Source organism: Gnatocerus cornutus, chromosome 1 (assembly GCF_029298725.1).
Source record: "Gnatocerus cornutus isolate USDA-ARS CGAHR chromosome 1, icGnaCorn1.1, whole genome shotgun sequence".
Classification (NCBI taxonomy): Eukaryota; Metazoa; Arthropoda; class Insecta; order Coleoptera; family Tenebrionidae; genus Gnatocerus; species Gnatocerus cornutus.
In genome coordinates this window covers 18,530,577-18,551,694 of record NC_142233.1, presented here as the reverse complement: position 1 = coordinate 18,551,694, position 21,118 = coordinate 18,530,577, and the positions used below count along the sequence as shown (strand labels likewise).

Here is a 21,118-nt window from a genome sequence, read left to right as displayed (position 1 = left end):
CAGGCAAATGAACTGTCACTTACTTCACCTTATGTTGAATTTTTTGTAAATGATTTCGTTGAATGTAAGTAAATGTGCTGAAGAGAATGGGAAACTTGCTACGAAAATTCAACTTGCTGATTTGGAAAAACTTTCTAAGAATGATCCGGCATCCCTTTTACTTGGCTTCTGAATTGATTTGGGTTTTAGTATTAATTCTTCTCTTACTGGGGTTAAGATTTTTTGGTTCCTTGAAATTCAAACAAGAACGGAATTTTCAAGCTGAAGACTTCACCAACTCTGAATGTCCCGGCGGATACCAGAACGTAAAAGAAATGTAAGTTGCTTTTCTGTCTATATAACTTCAATAATGAAACGACTGACATTTTTAAGAATTCTGGCCATTTCTCCGAAAAATCCTTTATTGCGAGAGATTATAGCTAATCACTGTTTTTCTATGGGCATAAAAGAGAAGAAGAACATTCGAATCATGGAATTTGAAAGCAAATTTGACTTAGACCAAAAAATTACATCTGACAAGATGTTTAATAGAAAACTCACATTCGCAGTTCAATTTAGTGATAATGTAAAAGGCATTGATACATTTTTAGATTTTCCGTCTACTATTGATATTACTATAAGGTAATGCAACATGGAACAGATAATTATTATAATTATTATAATTATATTTTAGACTTCCATCTGTCTCTAAATCGGGCGGTTATTTCAAATCTTATAAAACCAACAGGTTGTATCCTACAATAGATACCTTTTCGTGGGATCACGGTAGATACATACTTCGCCGTCTAAGCAGCAACTTCCGCAATCTCAGTTTTGAAAATATTTTGTTACTACTTTTTCGGAATGAATTTCTCGCGAGAAAGTTACTGGTGGAGATTATCTTTTGTATTACTAAATTTATCTAACCTTATGCTTAAATTTAATAACAAGCAATCATTGAGAAAAATTACTAAAACTGCCAAAAAACTGTTTTTTGTGCACCCGCGTGATTTTGTAAAAATTGAGATAACGTTTGTTGCCACTTTAACGACGATTTACTAAACTTGTTTGTTTGTATGTACAGTCAGCAGCAAATGTATTGAGCTCATGGGTCGAAACGAGGTGCAGTAAACTCTCAGCGGGTGGTGTCGGTAATCTGCACCCTCATAAATTAGGATTTAGTTTTGTTTTTCTAAGGTGGATAAAAGGTTAAATGATTGATAAATCAATGTAAATAAAAAAGTCACAAGATAAAACAAACAAAAATAATTAACTTCATTGTAAACAAAAAATTAATAAAACATATTAAAAAAAGGCTTAAATATGAATAAAAAAAAACAAATTAAAATAAGGCTTAGGTTATTTTGCGCCCTGGCAATCCACCTCTTCACCTCTTCCACGTCGTTTCCTAGAATGAAAATTTGCGTAAAATTAATTTGAAGTCAATTAATTATTATTAATTAAATTTCATTTTTGATATTTTTTTTTTTAATATTTTTTGTAAAAGTAGAACATATTACACATTTCTGAATCAAGAAAATTAATATCTTCTAAACTATGAAAAAAAAAATGGGTGTCAATTTAAAATAAGAAGGTATCGCCCAAAAGATACTAAGACATTTAGAAAAATTTTAAAATCATCAGTTTATAGGAAATTAAAAACCATTTAATTTGTTTTTAAAATTTTTGAAATCGGTTTATAAATAAAAATTCTACAACACCTGCCGTTTTTAAAAAATCACCTTGTAATAAAAAAGAAGTGAGTTAATATTTTAACAAGCCAAAATGACTTAAATATCAAATTTCAATTTCAATTTAATGCAAATGTTAGTTAGAACCTTATAGTTTTCAGGTCAGTTTGTATGTAATTCTCGGCTCGCGAAATATCTATTATGTATTCATCAACACATCAAATCTTTCGTAGTTAATTAGAAGCCAAAGAGATACAAACATCTGGCATTGAAGGACACACTTGCGGCTAGTTAAAGATTTTTTACAACATTTACTCTATTGTGTGCAATGGTGGGTGCGGGACAGGGCAGTTTTAGGTAGAAAATTTGGATCCCAAAACAACATTCCAAAAGAAAATTTCTACAGAGGATTTGCACCCTTATTGATGATTGACAGCTGTCAGGTCGACTGCAAGTTGGGTTGCATAGTTACGAAAACTGAAATTTTGCTTTACGGTGTTCCACCCTTAAACACGAACTTGGGGGTGTTTATAAGTGTTAATAAGAAATTATTAAAAAGTCAAGAAAACGTCCTTTCAAAAATTTAAAATAGCTGCAAATTAATCTGAAATTCTTAGGAAGGATTACAGTTGATCCGTTTAGTGAAAATTGGATTACCTGTGTTTAACCCAACCTAATGACATTACTTTGACTGTTACCGACTGCCGCTGTTTGGCAACTTTTTATACTGGGTTCTGCAACACTGATAAACACCCCCAAAATCGTCTTTAATTTAAAAGATAAAAATTTTCAAATTTGAATACGCTTAACGGTTGACCATGTTCCAAAATCGGGTGCAAAAATTAGTTTTTTTTCATCGTTAGTTTGGCGTCGTGACACCTGAAAATTAAAATATTTATCAATTTTTGGAGTTTTTGAGAAAACACTCGGTAATTTAAATTATTTATGACATAACTGAATAAAAATTTCTGTTTTTATTCTAAACCAGCAAATCATGTTTAAAATTTGAGAAAAAACGCTGTTTTATGAAGGTAGTTTTCAAAATCATGTCGGTACAGTAAATTTTTTGTAGTAAAAGTTTTTATACATTTCTCAATATATTCAATCATATTAATCTCATGCAGTTCCAAGTGTTATCTTGTTATCAAATTTACCGTAAATTATTAACTTACTATAAAATTCCTCTACTTAACAATTAACACAAGTGAAGTAACTCTTTTCTTTTCTTTATAGTTTTATTATTGTCTATTTCGACGTGTTAAATGCATTCTCTGCCAATTTTACTCAGCAATGAAATGAAAAAAAGTGCTGAAACTGCACGAAGTTGTGATATCTTTATATCATAATTTTTTCATAGCAAACTATATTTGAGAGTATTTTGGTTATAATTTCTTGGGATTCTGAAATCATAATTTATGAAAATTTAAAAAATTTGCGTTTTTGAGTGCAAATACCTGTCGGTTTATCTTTCACCCCTGTAACTATGCGGTAAATATTTGGGAAAATCAATTCGCCAATTTTCTCCAAGATACCACGTTTGCCAGAGCAAAAGAACTCGACGTTGAAAACCAAGGGTTTTATTCTCGGTTGCCGAGCGGGCGGGTAAAATATCGGAAAGGGTCAATCTATCGGTAAGTTTAATAAACATATTTTAATTTATTCACTTTTTCCATTTCAATATCAATTTTTTTTATTTCTAGGAAACGACGTTTAAGAGGTGAAGAGGTGGATTGTCAGGGGGCAAAATAACTTCGAGGCCTTATTTTAATTTGTTTTATTTCATTTTTGCTTACAATAAAGTTTAATTTTTTGTTTGTTTCCTTTAACTTGTGACTTATTTCATTCAACTTTTTATCCATCTTAGAAAAACAAAACTAAATCCTGAGATTTTAGCAATTAAAACTTGCCGGTCGAAATTGCGAAATTCGTTCATGACTTCACGACTGTGTAAATTAAAACCTCACAAATTCCCTGGTCAGTTTTTCAACAACAAAGTTTCGAAATTTCTTCGGCCCCGCAAATTTGATTTATGAGGGTGCAGATTACCGACACCACCCGCTGAGAGTTTACTGCACCTCGTTACGACCCATTCCGCCCATGAGCTCAATACATTTGCTGCTGAGTGTACATGTAACTTATTTCAGATGACGCGGAGAAATATTTTTGCACTCTGCAATACATACTGACTCATCATCTTTTACAACTAAATTGGATAACTGTTAAATTGAAATCATTTCCCACTCCGCCACATTATTCTGATACCTTGCCCTTGAAAAATACTATCAAACTAATATTTTTCATAACTATCTTGCTTATATTTCTGTCTCGCTACCTATACCTGATTAAAACCATCAGTGAAGAAAGAGAAAACCAACTTAATGTAAGTTTTCTTATAAGTCCACTTAATTTAGATCAATTATTTCAAAACAATGGGAAAATGGTTATTTGTGTACCAAGGCCAAGAAGTGTGTCTTTCTTGGCCGAGCCTTTTTTAAGAAAAAAGGCGAGGGCAAAATGGCACTTTTTGGCCGTGTTACACACAAGATTTTTTAGGCGACATCATTAAATTTACAAGTTAGTTAATTTTTATTTATGATTTATTGATTTAGATGTGGTTTTTGATGTTGCTGCGACAGCACTGATAACCACGTTCATTTTCAATAATTCAACACGTCTTTGTTGCACTTTACAGCAGTTTTTCGATTTGATTTCACCCAGATAATTATAAAATTGGGGTAATGTCGGTATCTTGATGTAATATGCAAAACTAGGGATAGATGGCGCCACCATAGAGCGGCCAGAAAAGACTTACTTTTAGGCCGCTTTTGGGGCTTAAAAATTCCACTTTCAGTTTAAGTCGCCTAAAAAATCATTTTTGGCTTAGAATAACTAAACGTTGTCCTGTTAATAGAGTACGTAGTATTTAAAAATTGAAGTGAAACGTCCACGTTCACATAACTCCAAAAGCAATTCTGTATTCTAGTCTAGTCAATCATAAAATCGGTACCTCAGAAGCATAAGGGTTTATCTCCATAAATTATAGTTTCGAGAAAATTAACAAAACATGTATTCTAAAAATCACGGTGGTGTTATTAATATCTTTTCAAATATGCAATTGATGACTATTTATTTCAAATCGTGCGTAATAGTCGTAACCTTTAATCCAAAAATAATTTTTTGGCAATATTTTACACTTGGTGCTTATGCTTCTAAGAAAAATGAGATTATCTTAACTTAGTAATAGAAACTTTCAAAAAAATTAACAATGTTTTTACAAAAAAAAATTGAAATAATTGCTAACAAAGATATATTAAAATTAATCTAAATTCAGCAACTTCCATAGACTATTTAACATTAAAAACTCGCACAAATTTCGTTCTTGTGACACCAAAAATGTCGAAATTAAAGCGCGTTCAAGTTTTTTTGTATTTTTTTTTAGCTGCTGGAAATAAATATGTCTACAAATTCTCCTTTTTGCTCTAAATTTTTGTAAATCGCCACTCTTAATAAGACAGTCAAGAGTGATAATCTCCACAAATTTCGTTAAAATCACATAAAAAATAAAGAAATTACAGGATCTTCATAAAAATTGGTGGCATTTTTTTGGTCTTAAAACGAAAATTTTCACTTTTTGATCAAAATTTTTGCAAATTAATGATTTTACTAAAACAAACAAAAGAAACAACCTGCATAAATTTCGTTCCTTTCGCACTAAAAATAACAAAATTGCAATGTTGAAAAAAATTGATATTTTCACAGTTGTCCAAATAAAAATTTCTAAATATTCTCCGTTTTGGTCCTAATTTTTCTAAATCGGTACTCTTAATAAGACAGTCAAGACTTATAAACTCCACAAATTTGGTTATAGTGGCATTAAAAATGAAGAACTTACAGGCCGTTAAAAATTTTTGGTCAAAAAACAAAAATTTTTCTTTGCTCATCAAAATTTCTAAAAATTCTCTTTTTTGGTCTAATTTTTTCTAAATCTACACTCTTAATAAGACAGTCAAGAGTGATAATCTCCACAAATTTCGTTAAAATCACATAACAAATAAAGAAATTACAGAATCTTAAAAAAAATTGGTGGCATTTTTTTGGTCTTAAAACGAAAATTTCTAAAAATTCGACTTTTTGATCTAAATTTTTGCATTTTAGTGACATTACTAACACTAACAAAAGAAACAACATGCATAAATTTCGTTCCTTTCGCACTAAAAATAACGAAATTACAGTGTTGAAAAAATTGACATTTTCACCGTTGTCCAAATAAAAATTTCTAAATATTCTCCGTTTTGGTCCTAATTTTTCTAAATCGGTACTCTTAATAAGACAGTCAAGACTTATAAACTCCACAAATTTGGTTATAGTGGCATTAAAAATGAAGAACTTACAGGCCGTTAAAAATTTTTGGTCAAAAAACAAAAATTTTTCTTTGCTCCTCAAAATCAAAATTTCTAAAAATTCTCTTTTTTGGTCTAATTTTTTCTAAATCTACACTCTTAATAAGACAGTCAAGAGTGATAATCTCCACAAATTTCGTTAAAATCACATAACAAATAAAGAAATTACAGGATCTTCAAAAAAATTGGTGGCATTTTTTTGGTCTTAAAACGAAAATTTCTAAAAATTCGACTTTTTGATCTAAATTTTTGCATTTTAGTGACATTACTAACACTAACAAAAGAAACAACATGCATAAATTTCGTTCCTGTCGCACTAAAAATAACGAAATTACAGTGTTGAAAAAATTGACATTTTCACCGTTGTCCAAATAAAAATTTCTAAATATTCTCCGTTTTGGTCCTAATTTTTCTAAATCGGTACTCTTAATAAGACAGTCAAGACTTATAAACTCCACAAATTTGGTTATAGTGGCATTAAAAATGAAGAACTTACAGGCCGTTAAAAATTTTTGGTCAAAAAACAAAAATTTTTCTTTGCTCCTCAAAATCAAAATTTCTAAAAATTCTCTTTTTTGGTCTAATTTTTTCTAAATCGACACTCTTAATAAGGCAGTCAAGAGTGATAATCTCCACAAATTTCGTTAAAATCACATAACAAATAAAGAAATTACAGGATCTTCAAAAAAATTGGTGGCATTTTTTTGGTCTTAAAACGAAAATTTCTAAAAATTCGACTTTTTGATCTAAATTTTTGCATTTTAGTGACATTACTAACACTAACAAAAGAAACAACATGCATAAATTTCGTTCCTGTCGCACTAAAAATAACGAAATTACAGTGTTGAAAAAATTGACATTTTCACCGTTGTCCAAATAAAAATTTCTAAATATTCTCCGTTTTGGTCCTAATTTTTCTAAATCGGTACTCTTAATAAGACAGTCAAGACTTATAAACTCCACAAATTTGGTTATAGTGGCATTAAAAATGAAGAACTTACAGGTCGTTAAAAATTTTTGGTCAAAAAACAAAAATTTTTCTTTGCTCCTCAAAATCAAAATTTCTAAAAATTCACTTTTTTGGTCTAATTTTTTCTAAATCTACACTCTTAATAAGGCAGTCAAGAGTGATAATCTCCACAAATTTCGTTAAAATCACATAAAAAATAAAGAAATTACAGGATCTTCATAAAAATTGGTGGCATTTTTTTGGTCTTAAAACGAAAATTTTCACTTTTTAATCTAAATTTTTGCAAATTAATGATTTTACTAAAACAAACAAAAAAAAGAACCTGCATAAATTTCGTTCCTTTCGCACTAAAAATAACGAAATTACAGTGTTGAAAAAATTGACATTTTCACCGTTGTCCAAATAAAAATTTCTAAATATTCTCCGTTTTGGTCCTAATTTTTCTAAATCGGTACTCTTAATAAGACAGTCAAGACTTATAAACTCCACAAATTTGGTTATAGTGGCATTAAAAATGAAGAACTTACAGGTCGTTAAAAATTTTTGGTCAAAAAACAAAAATTTTTCTTTGCTCCTCAAAATCAAAATTTCTAAAAATTCACTTTTTTGGTCTAATTTTTTCTAAATCTACACTCTTAATAAGGCAGTCAAGAGTGATAATCTCCACAAATTTCGTTAAAATCACATAAAAAATAAAGAAATTACAGGATCTTCATAAAAATTGGTGGCATTTTTTTGGTCTTAAAACGAAAATTTTCACTTTTTAATCTAAATTTTTGCAAATTAATGATTTTACTAAAACAAACAAAAAAAAGAACCTGCATAAATTTCGTTCCTTTCGCACTAAAAATAACGAAATTACAGTGTTGAAAAAATTGACATTTTCACCGTTGTCCAAATAAAAATTTCTAAATATTCTCCGTTTTGGTCCTAATTTTTCTAAATCGGTACTCTTAATAAGACAGTCAAGACTTATAAACTCCACAAATTTGGTTATAGTGGCATTAAAAATGAAGAACTTACAGGCCGTTAAAAATTTTTGGTCAAAAAACAAAAATTTTTCTTTGCTCCTCAAAATCAAAATTTCTAAAAATTCTTGTTTTTGGTCTAATTTTTTCTAAATCTACACTCTTAATAAGACAGTCAAGAGTGATAATCTCCACAAATTTCGTTAAAATCACATAAAAAATAAAGAAATTACAGAATCTTAAAAAAAATTGGTGACATTTTTTTGGTCTCAAAACAAAAATTTCTAAAAATTCGACTTTTTGATCTGAATTAGTGATATTACTAAAACAAACAAAAGAAACAACATGCATAAATTTCGTTCCTGTCGCACTAAAAATAACGACATTACAGTGTTGAAAAAAATTGACATTTTCACTGTTGTCCAAATAAAATTTTTTAAATATTCTCCTTTTTGGTCAAAATTTTTCTAAATCGGTACTATTAATAAGACAGTCAAGACTTGTAAACTTCACAAATTTGGTTATAGTGGCATCAAAAATGAAGAACTTACAGGTCCTTAAAAATTTTTGGTCAAAAAACAAAAATTTTTCTTTGCTCTTCGAAATCAAAATTTCTAAAAATTCTCTTTTTTGGTCTAAATTTTTCTAAATCGACACTCTTAACCAAGTCAAGAGTGATCATCTCCACAAATGTGGTTAAAGTCGCATAAAAAATAAAGAAATTGCAGGATCTTAAAAAAAATTGGTGGCATTTTTTGCGTTTATCATCAATTTGAGTAAGTTTGGATCAGTTGAGTAACCAAATCACCTCCAAATGTGGACATGTAAACTGAAACACTTAATGGTACTTAGTTCCTTAGAGAAACCTAAAATCGTTTGTTTCTCATCTAATGGGGATTACTTTTCTACATTATTTAAGTCATTTTTCACAAAAATTGGAAATAGATTCCTATGCTTCTGAGGTACCGAAATCGCTAACAATTTTTTTTTAGGAATTCTTGAAAGTTATGGGTTTTCCTGGTTGGTTGCAGTGGTTAACTTGGTTTTTTCAGAACTTAATAATTTATACTATTATAACTACAATAACGGTGCTCAGTTTAATGAAGTTCTTTCCACGCCCATATTTCTCCCATTCTGAAACTTTGGTTGTGTTCATTTTCTTCTTTCTGTATGCAAATGCAATTACCACCCAAGCATTTTTTATATGCACTCTGTTTTCACGTGGTACGTTGCAAGTTCCTATAATAAATAAGAAGCAGTTTTCTTGTAAATAAAACTTAAAAGTTAAAAATTTATTCAATACACGTGGGCCAGAGTATCAAATTCCTGGTACTTTTGGTCCACCTGTTACCTAAATAAATAATCTAAATATTAATTCTACCTGCTTCTAGTCCACTTCTAATACAGAATCTTTGTTTATTCGGTTTAATTTTTAGCCAGCAAAACAATATTTTTTGGATTAACTTATTATTTTGTTTCGACGTTACCATCCATGTTTACATTGAATGCTGAGAAGAAAACATGGGTTATATTGTCAAGCCTATTTCCCAGCAGTGCCCTTTGTTTTGGTCTCGAAACCATCTTCGCCTGGGAAGCTCTACACACAGGTTGGTATTCGTTTGATTAAAAAGTAACTCCATGTTTTGGACAGAGGTGTACTAACACTCACCTTTTTTCCTCAGAAAGCAAACAGTTCAATACTACTGGCATGATGATCACATTGCTGCTAACATTTTAACCAACTTTTTTGGGAATAAAATGTTTGTGTTAGCAACAGGTTTTCATCCAAGAAAGTTCTAAGGAATACTCATACAAGTTTTAATTGAAATATAAATGAGGAGTTATTTTTCAAAACTCAATAAATATTTGTTCAATTTTCTTCAAATTTAAACTATTTTGGCATAAGAAGGTAACTTTACTGAAGAAAATATACATTGTTAGATTCACCCAAAATAATCTCAAATTCACATCAAACCCACTGTCAGTCAAAATTGGATTTATTGAGTTTTGAAAAATAACTCCTCAAATAATGCTTTCTTTCATGCTGAATTTTGACATGCTGGGGAAGACACAGGTTTTTTATTTTCCACTTTTTTAATTAAATCGTCCAAGAAGATAATGTTTTATTCTAGGACCATTTCAATGTTATTTGATCTAATTTGCAATCATTGTAGGTGTTCATTTGGACAACATTTGGGCTATAATACCCCACACGCAGAAATATTGTTTTGGGGACATTTTAATCATGTTAATCTTCGACATCATGCTTTTCATGCTTTTGGCATTGTACACTGAAAAACTTAATGGAAACTATGGAAAATCTTACCCATGGTACTTTCCATGTCTTCCTTCCTTTTGGTGTCCACAAAAAACGCAATTAGGCATGTATAAAAAAGACGAAATTTTTTTAATTACGTTATTATTTATTATAATAGTTGACGGCAGCAAAGTTAGCGAGGACGTATTAGTCGAATCACTCTCTGAAAACCGTCCTATTGGAATACAATTGATCAACGTTTCGAAAAGCTTTAAAGGACAAGATGTGGTCAAAAATTTGAACTTGGATGTATGCGAAGGACAGTTAACGGTTTTACTTGGTCATAACGGTGCCGGAAAAACAACAATTATCAACATGATCATTGGAATGATGCCCCCTTCGAGCGGAAAAATTATTTTAGGCAATGATGATCAGAGGATCAAGAATACGATAGGAATTTCTTCACAACACGACGTTTGCTTTAAAGATCTGACCGTCCAAGAACATCTCATTTTTTTTGGCACTCTAAAAGGAATGAAGAAGGAGGAAATTAAAGAAGAAATAGACTCTTACTTGAAACTTCTAAACCTTACTCATAAAGTATAAAAATCAAAATTTATAATAGTCTAGTTATTTTTTCAAAATTCTAGAAAAAATCGTATCCTCGTTCTTTATCGATAGGAATGATACAAAAATTAAAGGTAGCTATTGCACTTTGCGGGAAATCAAGTATTGTAATTTTGGACGAGCCTACATCAGGATTAGATCCAATGACTAAAAGAGAAGTTTGGAATTTACTGCAATCTGAGAAAGAGAGTAAGAATTACAATAAACATCACCAAAACATCAGTTTTTTTCGTAGAAAGAACAATTTTATTCACCACGCAGTCCATGGACGAAGCTGACACGATAGGAGACAGAGTAGCTATAATATCAGGTGGAGAACTCAAGTGCTGTGGATCTAGTTTTTACCTAAAAAAACAATACGATATAGGCTACTCTTTGATTTTGAACGTTACTCCACAGTACCAAATTGATAGAAATTCAATCTCAAATTTATTAAAGGGCCACATATCGACGGCCAAACTTGATTCTTATGTAGATTCTGAACTGACTTACAAGATTGGTAATGATACTTCAAGATTTGAAAACATGTTACAACAGTTGGGACAAAATACCTCGAATTTAAAAATTAGAAGTTTTAGGATCTCACCGGGTTCGCTGGAAGATGTTTATAAGAAGTATGAAATATTATTTTGTAATTTTTTTAATGTGCTCTGTTACAGGGTTGGAACCGTCCATGACAAAAACAAAGATTTTAACAGAAATACAGGTTCAGTTAAAATACTGATGACCAATCATTTTAAGACAAATTTTTAGGTGGAGAAGTACAATTAGAAAATGAATATCTAACAGGTCTTTTGCTAATAGTAAACCAAGTAGGAGCCCTATTTTTAAAGCAATGTTTGAATTCAATAAGGAATTGGCCATTATTCATCATACAAATTATTCTCCCGGTTCTAATTATTTTGCTTGGAGTTCCAGCTGAGGATACATATTCTTCTCCAGCTTTTCCTAAAGCGTTTCCTCCTTTGAAATATACACTTGGGTCTTACGATAATCCAGTAATCTTAATGTCTGGACTTAGAACCAAATACTACCACCAATACAAAGAAATTTTGATTAAGGATGACTACAAAGTTGTAGAAGCGTTAAGCGTCCCTATCGAATATAAAAAACGGGTAAGGAAAAAATGATACATAAAGGTTAGTACTGCACAAAAAACAAATACTTCTACAGTAATAAATGAAATTGCTTGATATCATTAGAATAGTATATTAAAGAACGTGTTCTTTATACTATTTTTTTGAATTTGCACCCTTTTTTTAATAAAAAATTTTCCAATTCTAAGAGTTTTCGTGTTACACGATTGGTAATGGTTTTGTAACCGCCACTTGATTTTCAAATTCAATTTAAAATTTGACATTTATTGAGTTTCACTATCACTGAATTTTAACGTAACCTAACCTCACAACCTGTATGGAGTGCGGGCATTACCGCCTGTAAAGTATGCAACCTCCCACTCTGGAGGATCAACAAACCGTGTCGGTCCATTGAAATACCATTGAAAGCGTATGTTAATTATTTTTGACTGTGTTTTTACTATGGTTGGGTTGAAACCTTTTAATATGTATTATCTATACTGTCATTAAATAGTAATTGTTTATTTTAGGACACTTTTGGCGTAATTAGTGGCCCAAAAACGCCAACGAATGACGTGTTTCCAAATTTGGCATTTTAAGAATCGTAAAAAAAAGTTACAGGCGTTTGTCGCTTGACGATAAAAATTAAAATAAAATTGAAATATCTGCAGATTAGACAGAAAAATAATACAGTGCTTTGTTCTTTAAATGAATAAGCTTTTATCTTCCTTAATTTTAGAAGAAAGAATTTGAAAATGATAAATTGTCTACGAGTTTTTGAAAAAAGTGAACTTTTCCTTGGTGTTGGACATCTTCGATTTTTAAGAAAAGTTGCTCAGAATACATTTCTTACAAAATTTCAACTTAAAATTCTTATTTCAATTTTTTTTATATATTAAAATCTTTAAATTCGATCGATAATTATTGATAATGAAATATTATTTTGTTCGTTTCTGCTAAATAAATTATTTTGATTATTTTTTTATTTCGCATAAAATTATACTCAAAATTTAAAGTTGAAAGAGGTTCAAAATTGTGTAAGCTCATTTTGGTTCCCCAATTCTTATTACTGCTTAAAACCACTTACAGCCGCGGACACAAAATCTTAGACGTCATTTTTCTGACGTTTCAAAAATTTGAGTGTAGTCTGTGCTTTACTGTCATTGCCATTACTGACGTTTAAAACATCAAAGTAGTGACAAGTTGACAATTAAGAATTATCAAGACTGAAACGGATAAAATTAGAATAGTTTCTTTAGTACAGAGCGGTATGATCTAGTCAGTTCCTTGCACAATATTGAAAACACCGAAAATTTTGAAATTAAAAATAATAACTCAAAATTGACAGTACAAAAAAGTCAGGTTACTAAATTCATGTGGGGTTTTACACCATGCGACAATTAAATGACATCGACGTGTAAGATTTTCTGTCCGCGGCTGTATGTATGTGATAAAATAAAATTTGGAAATTTTTCGTTTAAAACTCTTCATTTGGTACAAATGATTTTAAAATTCGATTCTAAGCAACTTCTCTTAGAATATTACCTAACTTTTAGAAATATTCCTAACGCGAAGTAAATTACAAGAAAATAGTTTTATTCAAAAAATCCTAATAGATTGTCATATCTGCTGTATTTAGTATCGTCATGGATTTTGCAAAGTTGCAAGTTGCATATAATATCCCTAAAAAAGAACGATTTTATCAACATTTAACTTAATATGCCAAAAATTAATAGAGATACCAGCTTGTATTCTGTCTGAAATTAAACATTTACCATTCACTGATCAAAATTATCATTAAGGCAATACATTTTAAGAAGTTGCAACCCAACTACAATACAAAAAATAATTAAATACTGCATCTAAACAACGTTTTCAATGCTATTTAAATGGACCGACACGGTTTGTTGATCCTCCAGAGTGGGAGGTTGCATAATTTACAGGCAGTAATGCCCGCACTCCATTATATTTAGGTACATATATTGTTGGTCGCAAAGGACAATTCAATTATATTGATACATTTTTTATTCACGCAGCAATTTATTAAACACGAATCGTAAAATCCGTAATGTGAAATTGACCAAGAACTTGACAGGAAACAGGTGACACCCAGACTAATTAGCTCTGCCAACTCTTTAAAAATAAAATTTCCTACTTTGAGTTCTCTTATATACCAGAGCTCATTACTATCAGTCTACTCATTAATAAGTTAAGTTGGCAGCAGCCCCTAGCGATTTTTATCCATAACAGTTTGACCTTGACGCAACTGGCATGCGTAGAAGCTAATTGTCTTACGCAAGATTTTAAATCTCTATTGAAATCTTTCTGTTGCAACAAATTTTAAATTAGTTATTGATTAATACACTCAACTTTGACAACGAGTTAACCTCAAAAATCGCCACCTTCAATTTTCCCCTAATTTTCTCCCTAGAGAATTGAAAGCCTGATTTACACCCAAGAATTTTCGAAAATTAACACAGGAGAGTGGACTGATAATAATGAGCTGGACTTTAAATACCTATAAACGAGTTCTCTAATGGACCTATTAAAGCGGCAAATTCGAAATAGTTATTTAATAAACTAGTTTGTTAATGAAGGCGATTAATGATCGACACTGTTTAAAGCACGAACGAGCGAAGCGAGTGAGTGTCTTTAATAGTGGAGATCATTAATCGCCCATTAACAAACGAGTTTATTACAACGTTTTATCGTTGACCACACAATACCTTTATTTGGGTGACAAAATGGGCAAGAGTTTCACGGAAAAATCATTATATAAAAAAACATAGTTACCATTGAAAAAAATGACACCACTTCTTCAGTGGAACTGAACATAACCTCAAACCAATTCGATAAAGTGCAAGTGAATGATGTTCACAGCGCAATAACTCTTCCATTTTTAACCTTAAATAATTGTAGTATTAATAATTTCGTTGTAAATATTCAGAAATAGAAACATAGTTGAAGATATAGTTTGTACGGTGAGAGATTGAATGACAGAAAAGTCACCAAATCTACGCGATAAAAAGTGTAGCATACGCGCGAAATTTAAAATAACAAAATAAGCCCACTTACTGTCAACGTTGTCAACCCAGTTCGCGTAGGAATTTAGTGTTTTTAGTGTATTTTGTAGCATAATTTGCTGCCAACTTATATGTCAACTGTCAAAATATCCCAATCTCTCACCGGATAAACTATACTTGTGCTGCGTTCTAAATAAAGAAGACGGGAATTTAATTTAAGGGAGTTATATTTCTGAATTTTGTTTATTCTTATTAATCCCGAATTTGTTATTTATAACAATATATATATATATTATAATGGATATATTATAATGCCGTAGTTTTTATTTTATTTCTGTGTGTATTTCTGGTTGCATATGTCAAAATGTCAAAATTACAAAAAGAGCTGCATAATGAAAAAGAGAGCGTTAATGACACCCATTAACGCATCCTTTTTCAGACAAACTGATTCATTAATATCGACATTAATAAGAGGTCAACGATAAAACATTTTAATGGTTACTTTTAGGCAAGATCGTCTCCCATGAATACAAAATTTCACTACATTGTTGGAGCGAGTTTTGCAAGTGAATACACTATTACAGCTTGGTTCAACCAAGATGCGTACCATGCGGCACCTTTATCTTTAAGCCTCGTACACAATGCGTTATCTCAAAGAGAATTTAACAAAACAATCACAATCATTAATCATCCAATTGATCTTCTTGACGACGTTAAGGTATTAACACACAACTCCAGTTAACGTACTTTAAAAACATCTTTTAGGTTCATTTCATAGACTCGTCGCCTACTGACAAACCTGCTGAAGAACCTGACACTCTTTTACTGTCACAAATTGGAGTAGGAATGGCACTCGTTTCAGGAATATACATTCTATTCTATATTCATGAACACAAATCTGGTTTCAAACACTTACAGTTTGCGTCTGGAGTTAGCGTTATTGTGTTTTGGTTAGTAGCGTTCCTTTATGACTTTTTGACGTTTCTAATAACAATGGCGTGTATAATTATAACATTAAAAATAATGGATGTGGAAGTTTTAGCAGAAAAGGAAAAAATAGGTAAGAAAAACATGTCAAAAATAAACTTAAATCGTCACTTACAGATATTTTGGTGATCCTTTTTTTGGTTTTATTTATCTATATGTTGCCGTCCATATATCTACTCTCTCACTATGTCTCACCAGATTCTGGTTTTAATATTGTTGTATTATCGTCGATATGTTTCGGTAATCGTTTTCTTTTCATTATCTTTATTCTGTTATATATAGTGCAGATCGCGAGAGTATTCACCAGTAACATAACATATTACGTCTGGATATGTTTTCCTTTTTTCTGCTTTGTAAGTGGAGTTTACAATTTATTCATGACTGAATATCACAGTGTCATGTGTAGGATAAGAAGTTGTGAAGATGTAACACGATGCTGTTATTGTAAGTAAGAGTGCGACAAGTTAAAAATAGTATATTACGCAACGTGTGGGGTAAGAAGCCAATTACGCACGAGGGGAAAAATTGTGCCTCACCCCCGAGTCGCGTACTATACTTTTTCTACGACTTTCTCTCGCGCAACAGTGTACATTTTTTCGATTATTATTGATTAATCACAACTAATGATTTTTATTAAGACATTGGTAATTCAAACATTTATTATAAGAAACAACAAAAACAAAGAACAATTTTCACAATGTCTTTCAACTCCTGTTATAGCAAACTATGAATTACTTGAATCCATCCGATTGTCTCATCAAGTCTCCCCGTAATTTCTCGTAGTTTGCAATATTAACGACGTGTTTAAAGGTTAACGTGGTTCTCAACATTGAATAAGAAGCCCATAGGGACGACGAAGGTTTGAATCTTGTTTTAACTTGCCAAAATACGCTAGTAAAACATTCTCGGAGGAGGACTGCACTCTGTCAGGTCAAGAACTTGCTATTGCAAATGTCAATTTTGACAATTTTTTCTGACATCCACAGCACTATTATGTAATTATACAAGGTGTTTATAAATGTTTCTAGCAAGGGTGGCTACGAAATGTCAAAGAAATTTGCCGCTCATTATAAATGTGGGTTTAGATTTTTCAACTGACATGGAGTGCGGGCACTGCCGCCTGTAAAGTATGCAAGCTCCCACTCTGGAGGATCAACAAATCGTGCCGGTCCATTTAAATACCATTGAAAGCGTTGTTTAGATGCAGTATTAAATTATTTTTGACTGTGTTTTTACTATGGTGAGGTTGAAACCTTTTAATATGTATTATCTATACTATCTATATATATCTATAGATATATATATATCTATCTATACTATATGCTATTGAGTAGTAATTGTTTATTTTAGGACACGTTTGGCGTAATTAGTAGTCCAAAAACGCCAACGAATGACAACTTTCCAGATTTGATATTTCATAAATCGCAAAAAAAGTTACAGGGTTTTGTCGCTTGACGATAAATATTAAAATAATACAGTGCTTTGTACTTTAAATGAATAAGCTTTTATCTTTCTAAATTTTAGAAGAAAGAATTTGGAAATGATAGATTGTCCACGAGTTTTTAAATAAAGTGAACTTTTCCTTGGTGTTGGACATCTTCTATTTTTAAGAAAAGTTGCTCAGAATACATTCCTTGCAAAATTTCAACTTAAAATTCTTTTTCTATTTTTTTTTAAATATTAAAATCTTTAAATTCGTTCGTTAATTATTGATAATGAAATATTATTATTTTGTTTATTTCTACTAAATAAATGATTTTGTTTATTTTTAGTTCGTATAAAATTATACTTAATGGGAACTCAAAATTTAAAGTTGAAAGTGGTTCAAAATTGTGTAAGAGAGCATGGACAACATTGTACTGAAGAATTCATGGCTCATTTTGGCTCACCAATTCTTATTATACAATATATTACTGCTTAAAAGAACTGTACGTGATAAATTAAAATTTTTTAATTTTTTGTTTAAAAACTCCTCATTTGGTATAAATGAATTTAAAATTCGATTCTAAGCAACTTTTCTTAGAATAATACCTAACTTTTAGAGAAATTCCTAACGCGAAGTAAATTACAAGAAATTAGCTATATTTAAAAAATTCTAATATATTGAATCTGCTTTTTTTAGTATCGTCATGGATTTTGCAAAGTTGCAAAGTATCCCTCAAAAAGAACTTTACGATTTTATCAACATTTATCTTAATATGTCAAAAATTAATAGAGATACCAACTTGTATTCTGGCTGGAATTAAACATTTACCATTCACTGATCAAAATTATCATTAAGGCAATACATTTTAAGAAGTTGCAACCTAACTACAATACAAAAAATAATTAAATACTGCATCTAACTACTATTTCAATGGTATTTAAATAGACCGGTACAGTTTGTTGATCCTCCAGAGTGGAAGGTTGCATACTTTACAGGCGGTAGTGCCCGCACTTCATTTGTAGTTAACCTCAATCATGGAGCAAAGTAAGTTTTGAGAAGAAAACTGTTCTAGTCGTGGTTTAAAACCTGAAAATCAAAAATTGCGACACAAAATCGTAACTGAAACGTCATTGGTTGACATAAGTAACATTATAAATAATTTTCAAGATAGTTATATTCACTATAAAAAAAAGCGGCAAAGTAGTGCATGACAGGAATTCCACAGCCACCCTCGATGCTAGAAACATTTATAAACACCTTGTATATATTACCCACTGGTCATTACATTGCAGTGTGTGTAAAGTCTGTTTTTTTATTAAAAAACCACCAACACCGCACTCTCCCACCACTACAACCGGCAACATCGTCGATGGTGACTTTTTGGTGATAAAATCAAATAGGTTAGCTGCCTAATTGACAATTTGATTACACAAAACGGCCTTTCAGGCTGTGCCGAGTCTTTTCACCATTAAATCATTTGATTTGCAATCCAACAGGCTGTAAAAGAAACGTTTTTAACGGAAACACTGCCCAATTTTCAGAAATGTCAAACATTTGACAACTATTTTCTCACCAAAAATCTCCCTAGGCAACGTTGCCGGTTGTAATGCAGGGGAAAATTGCGGTGTTGGTGGTTTAAAGAACGGACTTTAACCATGGATTTACTTTGAAGGACAACCGTTTGTAATTTATACAAGGTGTTTATAAATGTTTCTAGCATCGGGTGGTTATGAAATGTTAAAGAAATTTGCCGGTCATTACAAATGTGAGTTTCAGTTTTTCAACTGACATTTGCAGTTAACCTCAAACATGGAGTAAAGTAAGTTTTGAGAAATAAACTGTGTTAGTTGTGGTTTAAAACTTGAAAATGAAAAACTTGGACACAAAACCGTAACTGAAACGTCATTGACGTAAGTAACATTATAAAAAATTTCAAGATAGTTATATTCACTATAAAATATTCACACCTTTGATGCTAGAAACATTTATAAACACCTTGTAGATTACTATAACAGGAGTAGAAAAAAAAGTTTACCTTCTGCAAAGATCAAGCAACATTAATAGAATTATAGTAATTTGCTTTATCTGTGCAGTGTTCTAGATCTTTGATTTTAACATATTAAATAATTTGTAGCTACCAATTTATATGATGCGACCATGAATGGTATAATGTTTAACGTGTATGTGGCAATTGCAATGTCATCAGGCTTTTTTATTCTATTAATACTAATAGAATCACGATTTATAAAGAACAAATTTAACACTGAACGAAGACCCTCTCCACCTTTACACAGGAACTCCGATGTAATAAAAGAAGAAAGTAGAATAAAATATACATCGAATTTTACACTAAATGATACTTACGTTGTAATATTTCGAGATTTGACTAAACATTACAAAAACACCATGGCAGTTAATGGTATTACTTTTGGTGTAAAAAGTGGAGAATGCTTCGGTTTAATCGGAGAAAGTGGAGCTGGTAAAACGACAATATTGAAAATGATGACAGGCGAAGTGGGAACTTCGTACGGCTCTGCTTGGATAAATGGCTGGGAAATCAACAGCAATTTGACAAAAGTGCAACAATCCATAGGCTACTGTCCACAGTTCGATGCTCTTCTTGATGATCTGACTCCACGCGACACTATGAGAATTATGGCTTTAATTCGTGGAGTTCCTTTGAAAAATTGTGGATCGTTGATAACCACACTCTCTGAAGAACTGGACTTTTCCCAACATTTGGACAAACGTTTAAAACATATAACTGATGGAAATAAAAGAAAACTGTGTGTAGCACTTGCGTTAATTGGCAATCCTCCAGTCATTCTTCTAGACGAACCATCGAACGGTTTGTCTCCGGATTCTAAACAACGATTATGGGCGACTCTAAAGAAGTTGAGAGATAACGGAAAGTGTATTATTTTAACGACGCAGAGTATGGAAGAATGTGAGGCTTTATGCACAAGAGCAGCTGTCATGGTCAAAGGAAGCTTTCAAAGTCTTGGATCAGTTCAAAGTGTTAAAGCTAAACACCAAACTACTTACAAGTTGATTATCAAAATGAAGAAACCTGTTAGCGAGGCCACAATTACATTAATCAGTAATTTTATTATGAAGAATTTTCCTTATGCAAATGACGTTGAACATTTTCAAGACATAGTAACTTGCGAGTTAGAGAGCGAAAAAATTACGTTGTCAAAAGTGTTTGGAATAATAGAAAAAAATAAAAAAATGCTTCAAATTGAAGAATATTCGCTGGGACAATCCAGTCTAGAACAAGTATTACCATTACCATTAGTTATGTCATGCGTTAATTCATTTTTTTTACATTTTCAGGCATTTTGACACGACACATCATAATTCTTACAAAACTGGACAAAAGGCTTCCAAATTATCGTCTAACCATTTCGAAATGTCGTGCCAAGCGCATTAACAGTTTAATTATTGTAATATGCAGTTTAACAAATTTATTAAATAATTGCAGTCTGTCTATATCTAATAAATCGTTGAAGATTATTCTAGTAGTTTTAATTTTTGAATGTTTTGGGCCTCGGAGTCCTAATTTTAAAGTCAAGTTTTCGACCTCATCGTTGCGCTAACCTTGATTTAGAGTTGTCAAAAATTCTTTTCTTTAAATATAAATACAACGTGTTTATAAGTGTTGCTAGCATCAAGGGTGGCTATGAAATGTCAAAGAAATTTGCCGCTCAAATG

The 21,118-nt window shown here is 31.2% G+C and overlaps 1 protein-coding gene across 1 annotated transcript; it reads left to right on the top strand.

Moving 5' to 3' along the window:
• Positions 1–9,450: 9,450 nt before the first annotated feature.
• LOC148180751 (phospholipid-transporting ATPase ABCA3-like) lies at positions 9,451–20,775 on the top strand. Its single transcript, XM_088042092.1, has 11 exons — positions 9,451–9,615; positions 10,183–10,389; positions 10,444–10,865; positions 10,916–11,081; positions 11,128–11,506; positions 11,552–11,598; positions 11,646–12,010; positions 15,500–15,709; positions 15,757–16,103; positions 16,789–16,837; positions 19,655–20,775. The coding sequence occupies exons 1-11, from the start codon at positions 9,501–9,503 to the stop codon at positions 20,747–20,749; spliced, it is 3,402 nt and encodes a 1,133-aa protein (XP_087898218.1). The 5' UTR covers positions 9,451–9,500; the 3' UTR covers positions 20,750–20,775.
• The last annotated feature ends 343 nt before the right edge of the window (positions 20,776–21,118 follow it).

What these genes read in the sequence shown, in the direction of transcription:
- LOC148180751 (XM_088042092.1), top strand. Translation starts at nt 9,501, where the DNA reads ATGTTTACATTGAATGCTGAGAAGAAAACATGGGTTATATTGTCAAGC. An exon ending in ATCTTCTTGACGACGTTAAG is followed by an intron (nt 15,710 to 15,756) that starts GTATTAACACAC and finishes AACATCTTTTAG; the next exon opens with GTTCATTTCATAGACTCGTC. An exon ending in AGCCCATAGGGACGACGAAG is followed by an intron (nt 16,838 to 19,654) that starts GTTTGAATCTTG and finishes CGATTTATAAAG; the next exon opens with AACAAATTTAACACTGAACG.